General features: G+C 39.6%; 2 protein-coding genes across 2 annotated transcripts; one reads left to right on the plus strand and one right to left on the minus strand.

Moving 5' to 3' along the window:
• Window positions 1–15,057, plus strand: LOC115027278 (gamma-aminobutyric acid receptor subunit rho-1-like). The gene is made up of 10 exons (XM_029460505.1): window positions 1–379; window positions 7,953–8,003; window positions 8,105–8,211; window positions 9,076–9,143; window positions 9,476–9,699; window positions 10,388–10,470; window positions 11,056–11,196; window positions 11,609–11,761; window positions 12,624–12,820; window positions 13,998–15,057. The coding sequence occupies exons 1-10, from the start codon at window positions 273–275 to the stop codon at window positions 14,298–14,300; spliced, it is 1,434 nt and encodes a 477-aa protein (XP_029316365.1). The 5' UTR covers window positions 1–272; the 3' UTR covers window positions 14,301–15,057.
• Window positions 15,058–17,001: 1,944 nt separating this feature from the next.
• LOC115027408 (peptidase M20 domain-containing protein 2-like) lies at window positions 17,002–20,509 on the minus strand. The gene is made up of 7 exons (XM_029460733.1): window positions 19,987–20,509; window positions 19,203–19,351; window positions 18,960–19,102; window positions 18,357–18,511; window positions 17,885–18,011; window positions 17,634–17,741; window positions 17,002–17,464 (listed from the first exon to the last, which is right to left on the minus strand). The coding sequence occupies exons 1-7, from the start codon at window positions 20,383–20,385 to the stop codon at window positions 17,292–17,294; spliced, it is 1,254 nt and encodes a 417-aa protein (XP_029316593.1). The 5' UTR covers window positions 20,386–20,509; the 3' UTR covers window positions 17,002–17,291.
• Between the last annotated feature and the right edge of the window lie 207 nt (window positions 20,510–20,716).

Here is a 20,716-nt window from a genome sequence, read left to right on the forward strand (position 1 = left end):
CTGGAGGGATCAAATCTGTACCATCTGACGCTCAAGGATTTATGGGTTTAGTCAAAATTGCTTTTCCCACTGTGGAGATTAAGCACCGTAGGATGTTTTCCACTCAGGCCGTAGAATAGCTCAGTGTAGCTGCTGCTGTTACTGATTTTCCTCCCTCTTATCAGCTCCAGCGCTGGAGAAGGGAATGTCTCAGCAAGGCAGAGTGCTCCGAACCCTTGAGGGGAGTAGATTCTGACTGACAGGAGAGGTCCGTCCTCTGGGGAATGTGAACCATGCAGGTGGATGCTGCTCTTGTGCTCTTTTGTGTTTGGCTCGCCGGTGCCGCTGGGAGGATCACCCAGTCGAGGGGTCACAAATTGGAGTCCTACAAACAGAGCAGGTAATGTCAAAGGACACACATAGACACACTGGAATGCATGTTGTTATTGTCTCAACAGGATGTATGGTTGTATATATATGTTTTTTAAATTAAGCTTTTAATGCAAACAACTATTTTCCCCATCAGGGCTTCATCATGTTCTTCTAGATGTTTTTTGTATGTTTACACGATGTTGTCCAGTGTTTCCTGTGTCACCTGTGCCGCTCCCTCCCCCTCAGTAAACAGACTTATTCAGACAGCAGATTGGAGAGCGGAGAGAGAGAGAGAGGGAGACCTAAATCCCCACATCTATTTATGCACTACTAGTGAATGCTTTGCTCTCTTGCCCCACAACTGCTGCAGGCCAGTTAATGACTGTTTTCCCCACTGGCAGCAGTTGTAGCCAATGTCACTTCCAGGTTATTATTTAGGCTAATTGCTGCCTTGTTAATGCCTCCAACGGATTAGATGTTTTTATCGGGGACTGGAGTAGATCAGGGAATCGTTAAAGCATCCTCATTTCTACATAGAATTGATAGAATTGGCTTTAACATCGGACGGGATTTGTTTATTTGAAGTTTTATTTGCTGTTAAGTGCAGGGATCAGTATGTGGAGGGGCAGTCTGACATACCTGTGATTGAAGAAATGTCACGTTTAAACTACAAAACAAGCTGTTGGGGTCTTAGTCTTTTTTCACTCATATTAGAAATGATAACTAGATTCTGATCATCAAATTTGATGATTATTTTAATGATTCAGGTAAATTTGGAGCACATAATGAAGCATGAAGACACTTTATGAGATTGATTTATTTTTGTAGATATTGGTATTTAGAGAGCTGAATGATACATTGCAAAATGTAATATATGCATAAATATTTAGAATTTTAATTTTGAATGATCATTATATTCAAGGTAGGACAGCAAGCAACACTTGTTTTTACAGTTGATTAATCTGATGATTGTTTTCTCGATTAATCATTTGGTTTATAAAACATGCCCTTCATAAGTTCCCAGTGCCAATGTCTTGTTTAGTCCAAAACCCAAAGAAATTCAGTTTACTTTCATATAAGACACAACAAAAATAGCAAATATTCACATCTAAGAAATAAGAACCAGGGATTTTGTTTTGTCATTTCTTCTTAAAAATGACTGAAAAGATTTATTGACTATCAAACTAGTCGTATTTTGTGGTCAATTGACCAATCGTTTTGGCTCTAATAAGTATATGAAATGTTTTATCTCGGCTGTGCAGGGAACAGTTTGTCGAGCTGCAGTGGAAGAAATTGGACTTACGCAACAAAACAAAACAATAAGCAGAAATGCAAATTTGATCATTATTTCAGTGAGTCAGTTACATTTGGAGCACATTCTGAAGCATAAAAAACAGCTGCAAGGTATTTAAAAAAGATGAATGTTTACATGCAGAGCAAAATTGCCAGAATGAACTTAAAGTAACACCCTCAGATGGCTTTGAACACCTGTCGAGTGCTGTGAGCAGAGAGATAACTCACTAGGCCTGCAACTAATCATTATTTTCATTAAAATGTCAGGAGATTGTGGAAAATTGCACATCACGTCTTCTTAAAGCCCAAGTTGATGTTTTTTTTTGATAAACAGTCCAAAGATATTCAATTTACTGTCACAAAATATAAAGAAAAGCAACAAATCTTGACATTTTAGAAAATAGTTGCTGATTCTTACTGTAAATCCACTATCTAATGATCTAATTAATCTTTTCAGCCCAAGGACAAAGTTAACACCTTTTAGATTGCTCCGGACTCCTGCTGAGAGCAACATGAGAACATTTGCCTTTATTCATTTGCCTCTTATACAGTTGTGTCCAAACAATTCCCATTAATTACCAGCATGATGGACTTTTTCCCACCATTTACATCTACAAAATCAAATATTCTCTTGTAGAAATATCAGCAAAGAGCTTAACTACATCCTGAGGTCCTCAAGTGAGAAAGTGTCTTTGCATTAATCTCTGGTGAAGATGATAAGATTTTCCCAAGCAGGCAAAGTACAGCGGCGTATGCCTCATAATGCTATCAGCGGTGAATGATTTGCATCCACTTAATATATTCATCAAACCCTGTCGAATCATATAATCCCTCTGCCTTTAGATACAGTATCACTTATCATGCTGTAACTGTTGTTATTTATAGATCAGAGGAGACGTCAAAGAGCAGTCTGCTATTAAGATTCTCATCTAAGAAATACAAGTGTTTGACATCACACACCTGCTGGTTCACAAACCGTCAGATTACATGACGGTGCAAATCTGATTTTATCAAATACATGTCAAACTATTCCAGCTCTTTTTAAATCTAAACAATCCTCCATGAAATCCCAGTCATTTAAAGTGATCATCTCAGCCCTGATGTGATTATGAAGATCATTAAGTATAAGAGAGGCACAGTCGTAATCATCTGTGGAAAATCTTCAAAAGACGGAAAGCTCAAAGTGGCTCAAAGTTGCGTTGCAATCTCTAAACACTATTGTCGCCTTGTTATCAAATCTGTTTCTTTCCCCCTAGTTAAAAGTCCTCTCACATCATGTCTTGTCTCAGCTGACACACACACACACACACACAGTCTGAGAATACAAATCAAATGTAAATCTCTCATTCCTCTTCCAGAATGGGAGAGGGGGAAATCTCATATACTTATGCAGAAGTCGAACCTTTCTTCTCCTCGTTTCTCATCGCACCACTCCTCCTCTCTTTGAGTGTGAAATTGCGAAAGCGGCTGGATGCTGCTGGCGTGTGTTGTGGGAGTTTTCACTACATTACTTACATTTTCCTTTCACTCGCTGCCTCGAGGAGGAAGCAGAGAGGGGGATAAGTGTAGGACAGCAGAGTCCCACACAGGAAAACATCTGAAGAGAAAACCCTCATGAGGTTTAAAGGATCATTTTGTTGGATGTTGGATGGTTTGTTGCGGTCAGAAAAACACGTTTTGACGATATAAAAAAAATAAATCATCCTGCTTGTTTTTCTGATTTCCTTCTTACTTTTTTTTTTTCTTTTACACCTCCACATAAACATCTAAATCATGGGTTCTCAAAGTGCCAATTTAGCGAGCCAGCATATCCAGATATACAATGCCACTTTCAACAAGCGGTCCTGCACAAACTCTCCATCACTGAACGGCTTACTGCTCTTAGCAATTTGGGGAGATACCACATAGCTTGTCTCTGTTACAGCTACAATTTTCACCAGATTTGTGAGCGCTGACTGTCGGGCGGATGACACTCTTTCAAACTGTTCAACCTTACACTTGTGGATTGGCGATCGGTCTCATAATGATGTTTAACATTAAATTCCTTGCGCATCGAATTCACCTGAAGGCAGATCACTTTATCTGTCCCCTGATGAAGTAAGAGTTGATCCCTCTTTCCTGAAACCTCCTTCTCTCATCGACCACACAGCGTTTCTTTTGCGTTGTGGCTTTTCATCTCACTTTACATTAAACTGCTGAGTTTTCCACTGAAGTCGTTGACTTTAGCTAACAGCACTAGTTTTAATGACGGATCGTAGATCCTGCGACACTCGCGAGGTGCCACTAGTCATGCTTTAGCGTTAGCTTTCAACATGTTGTCATTCCTAAAGGCCCTGTCACACATATCCGTATGGCAGAAACGTATGCTGGCGTATATGAAAATCGAAATACGTCCAACTTTTCATCGGATCGGATCGGAAAAGTGAACGTTTACAGATACGCATGTCTAACTTATTGATAGAGTATCACTTACTTATACAAAAAGTATCAGACGAATACCCAACGAATGCATAACTTATACAAAATATCAGCAACACGCTGCTTTACGTTGATATAAGGGAAGGCATAAGTAGTATTCGTTAAGAGCTCACTGTGTTACGCTGGGGTGCGTTGTTGAACGCTGATGTTTTGAGCATGTTCAAAATTACAGGACGTACCCGACGTGTGCTTCATAAGATATGCAGCCGCAAAACATATTTGATAACACAGCTTATAGATTTAATATATAGTTATACTATATTTGTTGCATTTATGAAATTACAGAATAACAATAAAAGGAAAACACCAAACTCTTTTGAAGAGAAGGAACAAATACAGTGGCATGTTTAGGCCTACTTTGAAATAAATTAAACACAGAACTATGCAGGCCTATTTGGGTCCTCCCCATATGTGTTGAATAAAATAAAATAAAATGAATATAATATAAAAACAATAAAAAATTAAATGAATAAAAATCTTTTTAACAGACCTACAGCTGCAGCCTAATATCTTAAAAAGAGTAAACTTTTAAAGAGGCCAGTTTGTATTTAATTATGTGCGTTTCAGTGTGTTTTCATCCACATGGAGGTGGTGATCATTTCTTTGGATTTTAAACAGACACCAGCCTCACAAATGTCCCACAAAATGTCTTTCAACATCACATTGTCTGTTGTTTGCTCATTTCTCGCCACATATCAAGCACACAGGTCAGCCAGCATTGTTGTCAGGGAAAGCAAATGTATCTGTCCGCGCAGAATTAAACAACTTTCCTCCGAAACTTATCTTTTTTTGGTTTTATCCATGGTTAGCATACCGAGTTAGGCGGGGGGGGGGTCTGCAACTCAAGATAAGCCACCTGCAGGGGAAGGCACCGCGCCGTTAGACACAGGAGAATGTGACGCATTTGTTAGTTGACGAAATATTAAAGAATATATTTTATTTCAGTGTCACAATATCACCTCGAACTCCAAGATAAGAGGTGTTCCCTTTGAAAGATTGTCCACTGTGCAACAAAAAAATACATGTTCCATGTTTTCTTTTGTCAAAGCTACAGGGAGCCACTTCAGAGGGGTCAAAAGAGCCGCGTGTGGCTCCTGAGCCGCAGGTTGCAGACCCCTGCGTTAGACATACGTGAATACGGAATACGTACGTGAATACTTACGTAAATATAGTACGTAAATACCTACGTGAATACGGTAGAGGTACGTTAGATATAGGCTACGTCGGCTGACGGTGAATCCTACAGACAATTTATTGATAACGAGTGGATACCCTATTCGTAACCTATGTTACGCTTATCCCTGACGACTTATTAAACGTGTTTCTACAGTAGAAGCGTTTTGGGAGCGTATTGGGGTTTGAATATAGTATATAGGGTCCCTGTGAGGAGCTCATCCTCACTTCTTCACAGCACGTCTTGATGAATACATCAACCCATCATCAGAGAGCATGGAGGATGCTGAGAGGCTGCGACAAGAGTACATTCTGTTCTCCGGCATCAGCATGACGTGAACCAGATGTAACTTTTCCAGCTCCGTTGGCCAGACGCTCTGATACGTTTTATATAAGTAAGTGATACGCTATCAATAGGTTTGACATATATATAATAATTTGTTATGTATTCGTTATGTATACTTCAGCTACAAAAACCGCTGTGGAAAGGTTGGACGTATTTGGACTAATTTTGAGCTAATATTCATATACGCCAGTATACGTTTCTGCCATACGGATAAGTGTGACAGGGCCTTAACCTTACAGTCGCTTGTTCAGGGGGCGCAGTTTGACGCATTAGCCGAGTAGTGTATTAAACGTATGCTATGGAAAGGGGCCGCACAAAATGTTTTTCAGGGCCCGCGGGGCCGCACTATGGGGGGGCGGGGAGCAACTATGATCTAAAGCATGCAAACTATAATAGTAACTCATCTAAATTATACTATATTATAAATAATACTGCCGTAACTAGCTAGCTACATATTTAGCAACAAATAGCAGCGAAAACACCAGAATCCAAATCCATTGTTTCCAAAGGTCTGTCATGCAGTGGTTGAAGAACTTACTTAAGTAAAAGTAGGGATACCACAGTGTACAAGTAAAGGTCACTAATGTTGCCGTAAAGATGGAGATCGTTTTTAGATATTACTAGATAGATACTGTAGTGCAGGGTAGCTTAATAATACATCACAATTTGTTGTTGATTTATATGTTGTATTCATAATCTGAATCTGCAAAGTAACTAAAGTTTTCAAATAAATCTAGTGTAGCATAAAATGGAAATACTTAAAAAGTACCTAAAAATTGTACTTAGAAACATTCCACCACTGTCTATGTCAATGATTTATGTTGTAAGTTAAGTCTAAAAATACATTAAAGTAAGACATTACACCCTATTCATCTCGTTCTCGTCTACCCAGTAAGGCTGTAGACATTAATTAACTTTTTTTTAACAGTTCTTCTGCTCTCTGCGTACATGAATGTCTAAAATGACCTCTGCAGGAATCTGCCCCATTGACCCCGATGCTGCCCCTGCAGTGTTTCTTGAATGCAGGTCAGTGGCCGCAGAGCAGAAACAGCGTGCAAACAGGCGGCCTGGTGTGTGGCGTAGGCAGGCAGAGAGGGGGATTGGAGAGGCCTTTCTGCCAAGAGGATTAGAAACCAGCTGCTGGATGGACGCTCACGAGTAGCACACATTGCCCATCAGAGCTCTGCAGCTGGCGAGAGAAACCTTCTTCTTACCGTTTCATTTTGCATTTTTTTGTCTTATCGTGCAGTTCTCATCTCTCCCCCCCCCCCTCTCTCTCTTCTTCTGTGGTATTTCCTAATGCATGTCTGTGGTTGTCATAGGGATTTGTCCCTGTCTGTCACAGCATGCTCTACTCTAATAATCCATTTTAAGGTTTTTGGAAATCTTTTTTTTCCTCTCTCTCTGTTCGTGGTCTGAAAAGGCTAAAAGTATGAAGAGGCAGCCTCTTGGAAGGTGACTCCAGAGAAGAGCTGGCTTCCTCTAAATTGGATGTGATGAGAAAGGCTCTCTTGCCCTTTGTGTGATTTGTGGATAAAATGTGCGCTGAACCGGATGTACTACATCTTCTTAGGGAAGCATACAGAAAAAACAAAAGAACGACAGCACTATTGCTGCTGCCGCTTCTTCCTCTCCAGCGTGTACCATAACTGAGGCGCCCACACAGAAAGATTCCTCCCTAGTAGTTATGTATTCAGTTCTAGTTGACATGTTTTATTGGCTTGTTGTTTTTTTAAACCGACAGCCCAAAACCCAAAGATATTCAGTTTGTCGTCATATGAGATCGAAACCATCACAGAAGCTGGAAAAAGCAAATGTTTGGCATTGTACTGAAAGAATGACTTAAACACTTTACAACTAGGGAAACAAATAATTAATTAATCTCATGGATTATTCTCTTGATTACTTGATTAATCATTTTGCCAATAAAATGTCGATAGAAGAAAAAGGCACATTATAACGTCCCACAGTCCAATGTGACGTCTTCAGATGTCTTGGTTTGAGCGACAGTCCAAAACCCAAAGATATTCAGTTTACTATCACATGCGACACAGAAAAGCATCAAATCCCTTTATTTAAGAAGCTGGAACAAGCAAATATTTGGCTTTTTTGCTTAAGAAATGACTAAAATGTCATTTGACTAACTGTTGCCGATATATTGCAGCTGATACCTTGTAAAGAAAGCTAAAGAGACAACTTGATTCAACAATAAAAGCAATCTCATCTCTACTATTTATAATATATAATAAACTGCTGCCACATTTAACAGATGTTCTCATTTATTTATGCGTTACCATTGTTCACTTTTTAGGTCGCGAAGAGAGACCAGCATGGATGGGGGTGGAGGTCAAAAAACCGGAAAGTGAGTTTTCAAGAATTGGAATTAAAACATTAAAGTAACGCACAACGTATCCCCGTAGCTCATTGTAACCACTTCTTCAATCTTTTTGTTTTCTTTTACAGCCCAATTTACAAGCGGAGTCCAGACATGACAAAAACTCTGATGACAAAATCTGAGCAACTCCTGAGAATAGACGACCATGACTTCACCATGAGGCCGGCCTTTGGAGGTCAGAAAAATAATGTTGCTTCACATTTAGGAGCTTTTAAATAAAAGGGTTGTATTCGTATAGCTTAGACATACTGTGTGCTGTAGAGGCTGCATGCTGAGCTGGATAAGATCTGTGCAGGAACAGTCCTATTAGCATTAAGCTCTTTCAGATCTTAATGACACCGTCGATGCAAAGCTGTGCCGGAGTTTCCAATTGCAGCTCGGTTCTTTACATCGCACGAGTGTTAATACTCGTCTTTTGCAACATCACTGTATATTAAAAAGGATTTACTGTCAGTAAAGCCCGCAGGCTTTTGTTTTTTAACTAGAAGATAGTAATATAATATATATTTATAATCCTTTTAGCTGTCTTTATCTTTTTAATCGTCATTTAAGGCAAATAACCACAAGCCCGATAGCTGTATTTAACTACAAAAATAATCCGCCATATGGCTTTGAATAGAGAAACATGAGCTGTTTTTATCACACAACGCATACGTTTAATCACACAACAATCTGCTGCTGATAACACAGCAAGTGGCCCTCGCCGAATCCTTTTGCTGTGTGTCTCAGCTGGAAATTGAAAGGATTTCATCCACCGCTACATCGACTTTGATCCATTCTTGTGACCTAATTGCATTTGAGTATATGGAGGACGATGATGCCGAGTAGAAAGGCTGAAAAAGGGTCACAAGCGTCACATGTCGCGGCGCAAAGCAGCTGCTCTATGTTTGTGTGAGTCATTGTTTTGTTTTGGAAACGTGATTTCCAAAACAAAATGTTCAAACGGGGTCTCTGTTATGGTCACCTTGACTGTTTTACCCAATGTCACATGCAAAATGAAGGCAGAGCTCAACAAGATTCTGAGTCCGTTTTCTTTCAGGTCCTCCAATTCCTGTTGGAGTGGACGTTCAGGTCGAAAGTCTGGACACCATCTCAGAGGTGGATATGGTGAGTATGAATTAATATGCTTCTCTCCACTTCTACTCCGCTACATCTTAGAGGAAATTATTGTATAGTTTACTTCACTCCATTCATCTGAAAGCTAGAGTTACTAAGATGTGGAAGATTTAACATTAAGAACATGATAATAAAACAGAATGTATTGTTAAAGATTAAACCAGTGGTTCCTACTTATCTGAACTAAAGCATGTTCTAGTTGACACAGTTGTTATTGGTCACATTTCAGAAGTCTATGAGTTAGTTAGCAATGCCACCAAGTATTTTTACATGGTTGTATAGTAAGTAAAGCATTTGAGCACCAGTTTCTTTTCTTCCTGTAGGACTTTACCATGACGCTGTACCTGCGTCACTACTGGAAGGACGAGCGGCTGTCGTTCCCGAGCACCAACAACCAGAGCATGACCTTTGACAGTCGCCTGGTGAAGAAGATTTGGGTTCCCGACATGTTCTTCGTCCACTCCAAGCGCTCATTCATCCACGACACCACAACCGAAAACGTCATGCTGAGGGTTTACCCGGACGGCAACGTCCTCTACAGTCTCAGGTGAACTCATCGTCTGGAGCCTTAACTTAGCCAATTTACTTATTATTATTATTATTTACAAAATAAAACCAGCTGTCTGTATATTTACAAAAAAGAAAGACATTTAAGACAAAAATGTTGGTCATTCATCACTGAAAAAGAAAAACAGTGGTCAAAGAAAAAGTTTATTTTCCTGTACTATAAAAAAAAAGGAAAAATATCTCAATAAAAGCTTTTTACCCCACGCACATTAAAAAACTAAGCACTGCCTCCTACTCAAAAAATAACACCAAAACTCAAAGCTCACGTTGCATCTTTAGAAATGATAAAGGTTGACTGATTTACTTTGATGATTTTCACAGCAGGTGCTGCATTTTGTAGAATAACATTTCTGTGTCCATTTGATCATTTGTAATCAGTGTAGCAGATGAATGTGTCGAGATATCAGAGGAGAATGCCAAATGCTTTTGTCACTTCCCTGCAGGTACAAAGACAGAGTGGAATTAGGCTCATTGATGGGAACATGGGAGAGAAGAGGGGAAAAGCAAGACAACACTGCAGGAAGATAATATAAACTGGAAAAAATAACATTTTAAAAACAGATTAGCTATTAGCTATTTGTTTTGGTTTTGGTTGACTAACATGGCAACCTTGATACACACTGAAGAAGTTAAAGTTATGATTTGGGTTCCTGCTGTTTCCCCTGCAGAGTCACTGTTACTGCCATGTGCAACATGGACCTCAGCCGCTTCCCTCTGGACACCCAAACCTGCTCGCTGGAGATCGAGAGCTGTGAGTGGATTCACCCACAAATATAACAAATATTTCAGCAACACAACCGCTTTTTCCGCTGTTACAATTCGTCCATTCGCACCACCATCAGGTCAAAGTTTCCTCTATGACAAAGTATCTCAAAAACTAACTAATATTCATAGTTTCTCAGAGTATGGATTCCAACATCTCTGACCTTTCTTCTAGTGCCATCAACGTGCCACACGTTTCACTCATTTTCAAGAAACATTTACTGAGCACATCACACCTCTTTTTCATTTCCATTTTGGACACTATGAGCTTTTCCTCTTGAGCTCTCCTCAGGCCAAAATGTCAAGTTTGCTCATCAGATATCTCATGAAATCGTGCCATGATATGCCAAGACCCTCGCATCACCCCCTTAGCTCCTCTACTAGTAATGCTCTAAAAGTCGGGACATTAAGAGTGTGTGATGAACACTGCAGTCTCTCGGGACTGCTAGTGGGGCTTTAGAGTTGCGGTCTTGTCTTATTAAATCGTCACACATTTTGTTCACATTGTTCATACTCAATCTGTCCTGATTCGGTTTGTTACAAATGTTTCCTCTTCTACTTCTTTCCCCTCCAGATGCGTATACAGATGACGACCTGATGTTGTACTGGAAGAAAGGCAACGAATCCCTGAACACGGACGAAAGAATATCTCTGTCCCAGTTCCTCATCCAGAAATTTCACACTACCACCAAGCTGGCTTTCTACAGCAGCACAGGTACTGTAATCCACAACACAAGCACTTCTAATACATACAGTAAACTGAACCGATTATGCAAATGAGCCAAATGTGTACATCGTGTATGTACAAACTGGAGCACAATTGAATTACGATTTTAATGAATCTCATCTTATAAGCCTTTTCCAACGAGAGGATCGAGTCTTCCTTACATTTATTTTGACACCAAGAAGAATGCACTAATATTTAATCCTTACAGTGAAACGAAATAAATCAAACTACTGCCAACTTCTTGCTGGAAAGCCACTGTGAAAGCCTCTGCAGCCTTCTTATAACCACGTCACTTTCTACCTCCCATCTCTTCCCGTCAGAATAGCGTGTAACCTCTGCTTCGCACGGTGTATCTGCAGCTAACATATGACAATATAATGGTGATATTTCTTCTTCCCAGGCTGGTACAATCGTCTGTACATCCACTTCACCCTGCGGCGCCACATCTTCTTCTTCCTGCTGCAGACCTACTTCCCTGCTACTCTGATGGTCATGCTGTCCTGGGTGTCCTTCTGGATCGACCGCAGGGCCGTCCCCGCCAGGGTGCCACTCGGTAGGATAAGAGTTCCTCTCACAGGGCTCGGCCTTAGCAAAGAAACGGAGCTCTACAAAAAAGATTTTTGGAAATAAGCTTGTTTTTGGCTTTTTATTTAAAAAAAATATGAAGAAATATGGTGCATAAAAAGAAAAAACAATGTTAGTTTAACCCTGACAGTAAATAATAATAATAATAATAATAATAATAATAATAATAATAATAATAATAATAATCAAATCAGTCAGGGAACAGAGGTTGAAGAGAGAAAAGATTGGCACTTATTATAGAACTTATCATAATTAGCTCTTATTGAATATTTAGTCCTCTCTAACTTCAGAAAGGACGTGATATCACTGAGTGCTGGAGGGAGCTTTAGTAGACTATCAGTGAAGAAGTGAAGCCAGAATATCTAACTGCTACATAACAGAATATCTAATAAGGAAATATGAGACATTTATAGTTATTGAAAGTATTCTTGACAGTTAGTGGACAAGAATAGAACGTATGGGTTAGATTGCAGCGGGACATTTGTCTCAACTGTTGGTGATATTGGGATACATTTGTGAAAATCGAGCTTTGGAAGAATGAATCCCACAGAGGACCTTGAACTGTGTGAATGTGAAACGAGCACAAGTTGAGCTCGTGGGAATTTTGTTATCCTCCAGGTTCAACCTCGTACAGTCCGGCACAAAACTCGTAAAACTGCTAAATTTCCTTCGATGATAAAAATGTATTACGGCAGCACAGAATGAAAAAGATATTAGTGTATAATGTAGCCCTTTCTAGGATATTTAGCATTTGGTTTGAACTTCCCAGCCCAGTGATACAGTTAATAAGCACTCTGATGTGACTAAACTGTTTCTGTGTTTCACTCCAGGCATCACCACAGTGCTTACCATGTCCACTATCATCACCGGGGTCAACGCCTCCATGCCGCGGGTCTCCTACATCAAGGCAGTGGACATTTACCTCTGGGTCAGTTTTGTCTTTGTCTTCCTGTCGGTGATAGAGTACGCGGCGGTCAACTACCTCTCCACCGTACAGGAGAGGAAAGAGAGGAAGCTGAGGGAGAGAGTAAGTATTATTTCTCTGTGGTTGTTCATCGCCTGCAGTTAAAAACACAGTTAACCTATCAAATGTTTATCTTTTAATGATTCACTTGGACAGTTTAACATTACCAAACCAGTGTAACAATCTTTCTGCACTTAAAGAAACAGCGCTTAACAAATAAACAATAAAGATAAATACCAGTAAAAAAACACACTTTATTCTTTACGAGTGAGGAAATCACGTTTCTTTTCATACAGGGTGTAAATAATGAATGTGTAACTAACTCAATCTCTTAATTTTGTTTTTTTGGGGGGGGGGGTTTTGCAAGTAAAATTATGGAAGCAGCAGGAAGCTCTGATGCTTTCATAAATGATTAATTAAGATAGTTTGACTGTGCAACAAACTTTTTTATGTTTTTCTTTCAGGATGTTCTTTTTAAACATGACCACCTTGACCAAACAAGTCTAAATTATATTATTATAATACTTATAGGTTCATATGCATGTAACGTTCCACTGCACATAGCAGTAGTGTCCCCTGGGTTGTAAAAAGTTAAATAAAATACTTAATAGTCTACTCAAAAATCTAATCAAACCCACATTTACCATAAAGCTTATATGATTTTAAAGCTCTCAACGGGCTGATTTGAATTTCCTAAATGTTAAAATGGTCTACTGATTAAATTCTAGTTGCTCTAATAGCTTCAGATAAAGCAAGGAGACAGATGAAGTGAAATGACACAGACATATTTATAGCTCTCTTTAACACGGGACAAGGCTGACCTGATTTTGTTTTTAAATATTTTACACATTAAAATATTTCTTAACGGGTAGAAACATTAATTAATACTTTATGTGCATTTCCAATAAACAGATAAATATTTTCTCAATTGGCTCACTTTAAGCTGCACTCGGGGCTATGGCATATTATTTCTGAGACTGCAGCTTGTGTACTATATTGCTATTCTTCATCTGCCAAATGCTGCAGCATATGGAGCCAAATTGCCCACGTACCCCGAGGAACATTTCCAGCACAAACATCCTTCATTCTATAAATGTTTCATGCCAAAGTTATTTAAAGTCCCTGAGTGTGCAAAGAAAATAATATTTAACAAACTAATGTATTTATATTCTTGTTTTAGTTTACGACTTTTACAATAAACAGACTTCAAAGTGACTTTTTTCCCTTCGTACCTCTCTAGCTGCCGTGTACATGCGGCATTGGCAACCCGGATGACATGATGATCGATCCCCAGATCACTGGCTACGGGTCCATGGATGTCAACACCACGGGGAATTACGGGATGCCAGAGAACGGCGGTCGCCAGGATCGAATGTTGGCCCAGGTGTCACTGAATGACCCGCAGATCACAGGCCAGGTGAAGCCATCCAGAGGCTACGTGAACGTTTGGATAGACACCCACGCCATAGACAAGTACTCGAGGGTTGCGTTTCCTGGAGCATACATCCTCTTTAACATCATCTATTGGTCCATCTACTCGTAACCCCCCGGGATGCAGAAATAGATCCTCTGTGAGAGTTGTCGATGATAAGACTCCAGGAGCTTGGCTCGTTTGTGAAAGAGCAGGGAAATAACATTGCATTTGATGCTTTTCAGAGAAGACTTCTCTTATGATGCATGGGGACCATTGACAGATTGGTGATCATTGCCTTCTCGACCCAGCCACTTAAAACTGAAGAGTTTATAAATCAGCCACTGACAAACAGGACAGTTGTTATTTTCTCTCCGTCAAATCTTTGTGGTTTCATGTTGTAACTATAGACGTTTGGATATTGTTGTCACCTGAGAACTTACTGCACAGAGAGACGCACAAATATGGACCCGTGTCACTGTGCAGTTTAAACTCATTTCAGTTCTCGATGCAGTGACTGAAAACAGATTACTGACATTACAAGCGTTTGGACAGATTCCTTCTCTTTTTGCATTTGAACGAGACTCGACAATCAATGAACACAATCGTATCTTGGCTGAAAAAACAAATGAGCGCCGTTTCCCAAAATGTTTAACTATTTCTTTAAACAAAAAAAAACCCTGATAATCTGACTTTTCTTAAAGTTCGATCTTTCTTTTCAGCACGTTAGTAAGATTCAGTATGTGTTACATTTTCTTGTGATCTTTGTATCGATGCAATTATTTTGCTGTCAAGCTACTTACTGCGTTGCATTTGTGTTATTTGACAAAGTTTAGTAAAAAAAAAAAAGCAAAATAATGCAGTCTATTAAAAACACAAATGTAAAAAATATATGTTTAGTTAATCCCAAACACGGATTATGGTATTGTCCTTATTTCTTTCTTTTTTTTTAATACAACTGAAGCTCATCTCTTCTGTTTGGTGTTGTGAGGCTTTGAGGTTCACTGTGACCTGTTAGTTGCTAGTTATATCGTCTTTCTCAGCTTTAAACAAATTCATAATTTGTTATTCAAAAGATATATTGAAAATATATTTAGGTGGTTTATGACAATTTAATGACCAAACATTCAGATTTTAAAATAAAACTCTGGAAAAATGTTATTTATGGGAACAATGTTAAATAAATGTTTTGTTTTTCTGAAAAAGGTGAATATTTTTTGGCAGAGCTTATAGGTGCTGAACAACACAATCACAATGTTGTACATTTTATGTACAAATGTAAATGGATTTAGATGCATGGCTGAATATTTGTTTTATTCTATTCTAAAAACACAAAAAAACAGACACAGTTAAAGCATTTGGCAACATTTTTCTGGTACAACTTCTAAAGTCTCGGTCACAAATTCTTATCCAATTTCCCTGCTCTCTTTTACAGTATATTTAAACAGTGCTGGAGGATAAGCTTTCACAGTTATTAGAATTTGGATTGCCACCAGCAGCAGGGTCTCTCTTCTCTCTATAGCACAGGTCTCATATTGCTGATGAGCTTTCATACCTAATCATATCAACCGCATGATCATGAGACAAATTCTATAATTATATATATATATATATATATATATATATATATATATATATGTGTGTATATTATATAGATATACTATATATATTATATATATATATCATATATATAATATATAGATATATATATTATATATATATCATATATAGATATATACACACACTGCATATATATATATTCTATTTATAGAATATATATATATATAGTTTATTTTACTTCTTTTTTATTCAAGTAACATCCCAAAGGGAAAGTTGACAATTCAAACTCCGTGCACCATCAGGTCACTGCAGCATAAATTCAAAGAGATGTTCAGAACCTGATTTTCCACCTCATATGTGACCACTCAAGGGAAGTATCGAGGTTTTAAAATCGACCTGTGTGCTGCTGGTGAAAGCATGCCCAGAACTCTACAGGAGTGAAAAGGGGACTGCCTCAAGATGCAGAACTCAAAACAATCACTTTCTGCTCAGATCGAGTAGACATTAAATTATCTATAAATACTGTTGGTACGATTGTTTACAGTATCAACACACACAATCAACAAAGTTTTATCCTCATTTCAATTGTGCTTCTTGATATAGCAAAGATGAAAGAGTCCAGGTGAATGGGCGACATCATACTTCCAACACAATAAATACCTATATCATAATCAAAGTCATTTAAAATCAAAACTAAACCAAGTCTGCTAACGACATGCTAACGACTGTGAGACTAATTAGTCACAGAGGTAGTTTGAGCTAAATGCTAACACATCTAAGTTTAGCATGCTAACCTTTGTTTGTTAATTAGCACTAAATGCGAATTACATCTGGAGGTTAATGTAAATGGATTAGTTGCGCAGGTAGTTAGTCATCAACCAAAGTTTGAAGTTTAAGGCCAATAGTTGTTGAAATATTTCAGTCTGGACCAAAGTGGTCGACCGACCGACCAACAGAGCCGATGCTACACATAAAGAGCCATTTTAAAACTTAAAACAATAACTAGGATGTTAATCACTTCTTAGTTTCACATAAGCCACATTTAGATTCTATTTAAAATAGTGGTGTACTTATTTTCGTTTTTATCATTTCAAATGTGCAAAGGTCACCTTTTCCAGTTCCTGGCACCACGTAACCTAAATTTTAAAAGTGTTTCCCATGTTGGTATTGAACCTCTGCAATCACCATCAGTAACACCAGTTCTAGTCTCGTGGGAATGAGCTCGTCCAACCTAATGAAGGTGCCATTTCAGATACTCGGAGGCTATTTAAGAGTATTTACTGCACCGAGCTGTAGTTTGTTTGTGGCTGAAGTTTGATGATTTCTGTCTTTTTAATATGATGAAGCTGCTTTTGTATTGCTATGTATCAACTGTATTTTTTGTATAAATAGTCTGTTTTTATTAGTATGCTATGGTTCTTCTCTTTGTGTCCTTAATAAAGTCAATATTAATGTTATTATTAGTTATTTTACAGCTGAATCCTTCAACGGTAACCATACAAACTGTTGGATTTTTGTTAAAGCCCAACACAACCCTGATTAACCCGGTTCTGTAATTATTATTTAAGTCATTGAATTCATGGAGCGGTCTTCTAGTAACTTCTCCTGTTTGAGTTTGGCCAGGCTGAAGTCCTCCCTCACTTGCCTCAGCAGATCAGGGCAGCACACTACATCCACAGCTGTCATAGCCAGGGCTTTGGCTGTCCTCAGGGTGAACAACTGGGCCTTTTCAGCTCCTGGCAAAGGGAAAAAAGAGCGGAGGAGCAAACTAAAGCATCTAAGCAAATAGAAACTAAAACAGACAAACCGAGTGACCTGGAAAGACGATGATCGCTGAAAATCGTCCGATTGAATGCAATCCAAGAAACAACATCTGCTCCCAATATTCACACGCTGCTGCCGTACCTGCTGCTTCGGTGTATTCCTCAGTGTGGTTAAACGCGTCGGTGCAGATGTAGAAGAAAGGATGGATACCGGGAACTATGAATGATACGTTGCCAAAGTCTGTCGAACCTGCCAGATAATTATAAATACACTTTGATTATTTGTTGATTCAGTTCACTAGATCGCTGTTCTGCTTTTACATTTCTTCTGCACAAACCAGGTAAAGAAAGAGATAATTATGTCCGTTTCTATGACTTTGTATTTTTACATACCGGAGAAGTTTGCTGGCTCGTCTGGAAACTGAATCCCCAAAGCTTTTCCGTTATTTTCATACAGGTTTGCCAGTGTGGCATTAGGCAGAATGTTATAGTAGCCATTGTTTGAGCAGATTATCTCCACCTGAAGGAAACGCAAGTATACCCTCATTTATAAAATGCAGCGTACAACAATAGAGATTACTCTCATACATCAACAAAATATGGAGCCACGTGCATGCTCTGTGATGCGGGTTAAACTTGCCTAAAGCAAGTGCAGACGTAGGAGAAAAGCAGCCTAAAGATATCAGTGAATTATGTAACAGTAGAACAAAACTCAGAGCATAATAACAGGGATATGTTAAAAGGCCAACGTTATATAACGGCAGTCAACTCCAACGATGCATTTCTCAGTTATATCGACACTGTTTGTTCTTACATCTGTGCCAGAGGGACGCAAATGGAAGACAACATTTTTAGGTAAGCTTACTTGGCAGCCGGTGGCAACAGCAGCTGCCCTGAAGCAAGCCTCAGCTTTGGCCTTCAGGTCACAAAGATCCTTAACCAGCGGCGTGCGCAGATAAAACTCTAACTCTGTGTAGGCAGGGATAATGTTGGGCTTCACCCCTCCATGTTTGATGATGCCTGTAGTGGAGAAAATGGACACAATGAAGGATAAGAAGGGATGCGTCCATATTTCCAGTCGAGATAAAACATCCCTCATACGTTTGAAAAGGCGAATGAAAATATGTTACTGATACTTGGAGAAATTGCCTGACTGACTATCTGGTATCTCTGGTGTACCTCTTGCTATCCTTGTTGAATGGATGTGCAAATGTAACCTTGAGAACGCACTTCAGTGCAAGTCCATCAAAATTAAAACAGTCATCTCACATATCACACGATCTTCCTCAGCAGATGAAGTTTGCCTGATTGTCACGGACTTGTAGATGTTTAAATTTCCATTTTGTCTGAGTACACAGGACTTCTCATCCATGTCGGCTTAGTGACAGCGGACAGGTAAGCAGTGGTAAACTGACTTTGAGGTAAGACCTTGAACCTCAGCTGATCACAGTTTCTACCTGCTCCTCACCATGAAGCCTCCACTCTGGTTTGAGTTGCTGTCTGAGTGCAGAGAGGCCGTTGTAGGCCAGCACCGCAGCATCCAGGGCATTCACTCCCTCCCAAGGGTATGCAGAAGCATGAGATGCCTTCCCATGGTACTTCACGATCAACCTGTGCAACATCAAGATAGCGGGTTAAGGGTTTTCTGAAGTAGAGGTTAAAGGACACAAAGCAAGTTTTAAATACATAATTGCTGTGAACAGGAACTTACTCATCGAGTGCGACACAGGGCAGGAACGAAGCATTTTGCTGAGCTGGGTGAGCCATGAAGACGAGGTCGACGTCAGCGAAGACTCCTGCCTTGATCAGGTCAATCTTTCCTCCTATAGCCTCCTCTGCAGGAGTTCCCAGAACTGTTATCTGATATACAAATGGTTTCATTCAGTATGAGCTCATGTGTCAACTGTGGAAGTCCTTTGTAAGTCAACCTCGAGTTAGTCTGAATAAATACAAATAAAACAGATTGTTTTTTTGCCAAATCGTCTGTAATGAATACACATTCATCTGTACATATATACATGTTTATTTATGTTGTTTTAAACAAGCATGTGCATCTTTGCCATAAAAACATGAAAGTAGCAGAGGACTTTTATTTTGACACACTTCTAGAATGTGACTCATGGATGCAACAATGCCTCAGGTAAAGTAGGTGGTGGCAGTATGCAACCTCAAAAGCAATGGGTGCAATCCGTCATAAAACAGAAAGAAGATGAATCCACGGTTTAAGCAGGACATAGCAGGATATTTCCACCGTACATTGATGCAGAAAATGCACAAATTGGTGCAGAAGAAATCTTAATTAATGTGTCCCCCCTAAAATGTTGTAACAAAACCTAAGCCCTTGTCAATCAGGATATGAAATGGAATTTGTCTTTTATTGGTTGAAGGAACTGAGTCACACCTTGTGAAAAGGAGAATTATCAGAGTTAACTTAAGGACTTTTAAGTGAGCTCTCGAATTTTGACTCCTCAATTAAACCTAACCTAAATGGTTACCTTCACTGGTTCAGGGAGTCCAGTCTGGTTTTCTAAAGCAGCTTTGAGCCCCATAGCGGCGGCAGCTCCCACCTCTGCTATGAGGTTGTGCCCGCACGCATGTCCGATATCCGGAAGCGCGTCGTACTCGCACAGAAACCCCACGTTCAGCCCCGGCTCTCCCTCCCCGACACCGACCGGATCCCATCTGGCCCGGAATGCGGTCGGTAGTTTGTAGTGACTTTCTACCGTCCATGCCTGGTCCTGAGAGAAGAAGCGGACCAGCCTATCGTGCGCGTATGTCTCGTCTCCTGCGAGTTCAGGTCGACTCCAAATGTCCCTACTCAAACTGTGCAGCTCGTCTTTATGCTGGTCTATGCAGCGCTGCAGGGCGTCTTTCATCTGCTGTCGTTTCTCCATGTGGCCGGACTGTCCGGATTCTTATCTCAGCACACTGTGCAGTGGGGGGAGGGGGGGGGGGCAGACATAAATGACCACAAGTCTGCTTCGGATCAATGGTTGACTCTAGTGCACTCTGCCTGTGACTTGACTAAAGTGTTGTGCAGAGAAATCCAACAATCCGCTGAGATTGTTGCACCATTAGACGCTCAGTGATTAGAGCCGGAAGTAGTTTTATCCTCGTGAAGTTTAATTTGAAATCTTATTTTTCATAGGTCAACATACACTCAGTTGCCAGTTTATTAGGTACACCTTGCTAAAAGTAATGTAGTCTAATACAGCAGTCGTGTAA

Source organism: Cottoperca gobio, chromosome 22, assembly GCF_900634415.1.
Source record: "Cottoperca gobio chromosome 22, fCotGob3.1, whole genome shotgun sequence".
NCBI lineage: Eukaryota > Metazoa > Chordata > Actinopteri > Perciformes > Bovichtidae > Cottoperca > Cottoperca gobio.

Excerpts from the sequence above, each read along its gene's own strand:
- LOC115027278 (XM_029460505.1), top strand. The coding sequence starts at position 273 with ATGCAGGTGGATGCTGCTCTTGTGCTCTTTTGTGTTTGGCTCGCCGGT. Across the intron at positions 8,212-9,075 it reads CATGAGGCCGGCCTTTGGAG|GTCCTCCAATTCCTGTTGGA; the intron begins GTCAGAAAAATA and ends GTTTTCTTTCAG. Across the intron at positions 9,700-10,387 it reads AACGTCCTCTACAGTCTCAG|AGTCACTGTTACTGCCATGT; the intron begins GTGAACTCATCG and ends TTTCCCCTGCAG.
- LOC115027408 (XM_029460733.1), bottom strand. The coding sequence starts at position 20,385 with ATGGAGAAACGACAGCAGATGAAAGACGCCCTGCAGCGCTGCATAGAC. Across the intron at positions 19,103-19,202 it reads CCCTGTGTCGCACTCGATGA|GTTGATCGTGAAGTACCATG; the intron begins GTAAGTTCCTGT and ends GATGTTGCACAG. Across the intron at positions 18,012-18,356 it reads CTGTTGCCACCGGCTGCCAA|GTGGAGATAATCTGCTCAAA; the intron begins GTAAGCTTACCT and ends CGTTTCCTTCAG.